The 3737-nt window shown below is 27.7% G+C and overlaps 1 protein-coding gene across 1 annotated transcript in view; it reads left to right on the forward strand.

Moving 5' to 3' along the window:
• Nucleotides 1–3719, forward strand: part of LOC100163651 (solute carrier family 15 member 2) — a 16239-nt gene extending 12520 nt beyond the window's left edge. Inside the window, exons 6-10 of the mRNA XM_008180765.3 lie at nt 1153–1235; nt 2049–2222; nt 2545–2796; nt 3249–3491; nt 3577–3719. Of these exons, the coding sequence (XP_008178987.2) occupies nt 1153–1235; nt 2049–2222; nt 2545–2796; nt 3249–3491; nt 3577–3678 (854 nt within the window). The 3' untranslated portion in view covers nt 3679–3719. The remainder of the gene's footprint in view (nt 1–1152; nt 1236–2048; nt 2223–2544; nt 2797–3248; nt 3492–3576) is intronic.
• The last annotated feature ends 18 nt before the right edge of the window (nt 3720–3737 follow it).

Consider the following 3737-nt stretch of genomic DNA (forward strand, 5'->3'; position numbering starts at 1 on the left):
AAATTACTACCTATAGGTATTCATTAGGTTTATCTTTGACAAAACAATTTAAATCCACTCCAAATTTTTATAAAAATTATTTTGGACATTAGTTTGGTCCGTCCCCCCGTCCAAGTAAAAAAAAAAATAGTTGGGGTACGCAAAAAAAAAATTAAAATAGTAGAGGAGCACCGTCCCACTGCGCACCCCCCTCCCACCATTCGAGCACTGATTATACCTACCTACTTGGTTACCCACTTATTATGTAATTATTGTTTTGCATATTTTTTGTTATTTTATTTATTTACTTTAATACGTTATAAACAATATTATCCCAATATACAATATTTGCATTTATTTTTTTTTATGAATGTTTAAGTATTGTTTGTAAGTGCAAAGAACCTGTATAAGATCATTAAACCCACGTCCAGTGTCATTACAACTTCAATTGGATGCATATTTGTAAGGGTATTAAATTAATAGCTTAAAACAAAAATACCTCTTTAGTAAATATTTATTATTTAGTGTTTATACTTTATACCTACCTATATAAAGAGATACTTACCTAAAAACTGATAAGTTATAAGTATAAGTAAAACTTATAACATATCAAATATATAAGTAGGTACCTACCTATATAAATTATATAAACACAGGTTAGCGTTTGGGGCGCCTGCTCTTCCTATGATGATCTCAATAGGTAAGATATTTACTATAAATCATAACTCGTAGATATCCTGAGGAATGGCTAGATTATATTGTTTATTAAAATATGATTAATTGTATAGTTTAATACATAATAATTCTGCTTATAAATTAATGAAATTATACAACTTAAGACTTAATCAATTGCATCAGTATATATATTGTACCCACAACAAAATAATAGGTTATATAAGTAGTTACCTGGTTTGTCTATGAAACGTTTTCTATTTCTGAGCAACACTAACAATTCGTTAATATGGAATAGATATACAATAATTACCTAAATACCACGACCTACCTAGTACGTACGTGATTAGTATATTATACCTACCTACTTGGTTACCCACTTATTATGTAATTATTGTTTTGCATATTTTTTGTTATTTTATTTATTTACTTTAATACGTTATAAACAATATTATCACAATATACAATATTTGCATTTATTTTTTTTTATGAATGTTTAAGTGTTGTTTGTAAGTGCCAAGAACCTGTATAAGATCATTAAACCCACGTCCAGTGTCATTACAACTTCAATTGGATGCATATTTGTAAGAGTATTAAATTAATAAGCTTACAACAAAAATACCCATTTAGTAAATATTTATTATTTAGTGTTTATACTTTATACTTATATTCCAATGGAGATACCTTATAAGTATAACCATATGTGCAACTAGGATCAATTTTTTTTTTTGGCGGTGGGGGGGGGGGGTAGTGGTTATTTAATTTTCTCTGTGACCTTTGCTAAGTTGATTTATTTGAAATTGGCTTGTAATGAATATAAGTTTACAATTGTGCATCAAGCAGCAAGTATGCGTAGTGCACACCCCATTTTTTTTCATTTAATTATTTATTTATTTATTTTTGATTATTGGAATTTTTAAATATATTTACGTACCTACTTAAGGACCATATTTTCAATTTTTATTTAGATTCATAAGTTCAAAATCAGCTCAATAATTTACAGTAAAAAAGGTTGGTTGTCATTTGAAAATAAGAAGTTGCGGAATCGTCAAAGAACACTCCTTCGATGAATAGGTACCAAATATATTTGCTAAATTAATTCAGCATAGGTATACCTACTAACCTAACCTAATCTAATTCTACTTGTTCTTAACCAATTCTATGTCTCATTGAACTATTGAAGAAAATATTTTCGTGACTAACTATGCAATATATATTCTGGGAAGAGTTAGGTATGCTAAACGTATCCTCCAACCTACCACCAAGTTGCGCTAATGGTTATAACTTATAACGTACCAAATATATAAGTAGGTACCAACCTATATTAGTTATATAAACACAGAATATGATAAACAATACCTATATTATTATTTTATCTTATTTGTTTTCCGCAAAAGCACGCGTTGAGAAAAAAAATAACAGCTTCTTCAAATGAAGCGAAAAGGAAAGATTGGTTGGAATATGCAGATGATAAGTACAATGCACAAGAAATATCTGATTTGAGATCAGCGTTGGATGTTTTATTTTTGTTAATTCCAATCCCAATGTTTTACACACTTTTAGATCAACAAGTAAGTTGTTCGTTATTGCCATATACCGGTCCATATATGTAGGCACATAATATTAAATATTAATATTTATTAATCTACATTATATTTCAAAATGTTATGTCTGATTAATGAATATACAAATACATTTTTCACGACTAAATCTTATGTGTCAATGTATCAACAATGATCCACCCCCTAAAAATTATGTTTAGTTAATGACTTATTGTGAAAATAATAATTTAAATAATTTGAGTAAAAAGAAGTAAAAAGTAAATATCTAAATGTATATACCTACGTATATATTATGTATAATGTATATTTGGTAAATTAATTTCCTTTTTAGAGTTCTCGTTGGGTTTTGCAAGGAACACTAATGAATGGAAAAATCGATTTTTTAAATTGGATTATAAAGCCTGATCAAATTCATTTAATTAACCCATTGTTCGTATTAATATTTATACCATTTTTTAATGTGGCCATCTATCCACTTTTGAATAAAATTGGTATAAATACAGCTTTTAGAAAAATCATTCTCGGTGGAATGTTTGCTGCACTATCATTTGCAATTGCTGCTGTTGTCCAATACACGATAATTGTAAGTATGTACTTAATAATAATTACTTTATGTTCATTTTGGCCATTCAATTAAAATGCTAATAATTAGGTAGCAAAATATGAAAAATAGTACAGAAAATTTAAATTTTGAAGCACTTCTGTTAGAGCTCACCAAAATTGTATAAAAGCTCTTAAATTATTTTTTAGTTTTTACATTCAAAATAGCCATAGTTTTTGGTTCTTCAAACTAATAATTAAGAATAGCAAAATACAAAAATGGGTCCCGTTCATCTAAATAAATCTATTGATCTATAAGTCTATTGAAATTTGAAATGCTGACTTATTTGAATAAAAATTGGTAAATATAGATACCTCTTAGAGATAGTTCGGATTGTTTATAGTTTAACTTCATAACTAATACATGTAATTTTACTTAGGAAAAAGGTAGGTATCACATTTTAAGTTATAAATTTTAAAAATGCGTGTTTTCAGGGCCAAACCTTTTCCATACCGTCAAATGAAAGCCAACTAAGAATATACAACAATTTTGATTGCAATGTATCCATATCCGGTTCCTTGGTTGGAAACTTCAGTATTGAACAATTAGATGTACTTCATATTAATTATAATACAACTGTGTTTAATGAAACTGACGTCTTATCCATAGACTTACTTCCTTCTTGTGAATTAAAATCGAATACATTGAAACAACATGTTTTCATCGAAAAAGAAACGGTTAGAATTATCATGATTTTAAAAACCAGCATTTGGCATTTTTGCCATTGAACAACCAACTGTAAAAATGTACGCTTATTTTTAGGTTTCGTCATATTTGTTAACGTCTAAAAATAATGTTGATATTGAATTAATACATTTAAGCGAATTGAAGAAATTAAAGAACGGAAATTCAAATCTTAGGTAAACATCTAAGAGACATGGGTTTTGGGTAATATTATACTAATATTAATAATAACATCAAAC

This window comes from Acyrthosiphon pisum, chromosome A2, assembly GCF_005508785.2.
Source record: "Acyrthosiphon pisum isolate AL4f chromosome A2, pea_aphid_22Mar2018_4r6ur, whole genome shotgun sequence".
NCBI lineage: Eukaryota > Metazoa > Arthropoda > Insecta > Hemiptera > Aphididae > Acyrthosiphon > Acyrthosiphon pisum.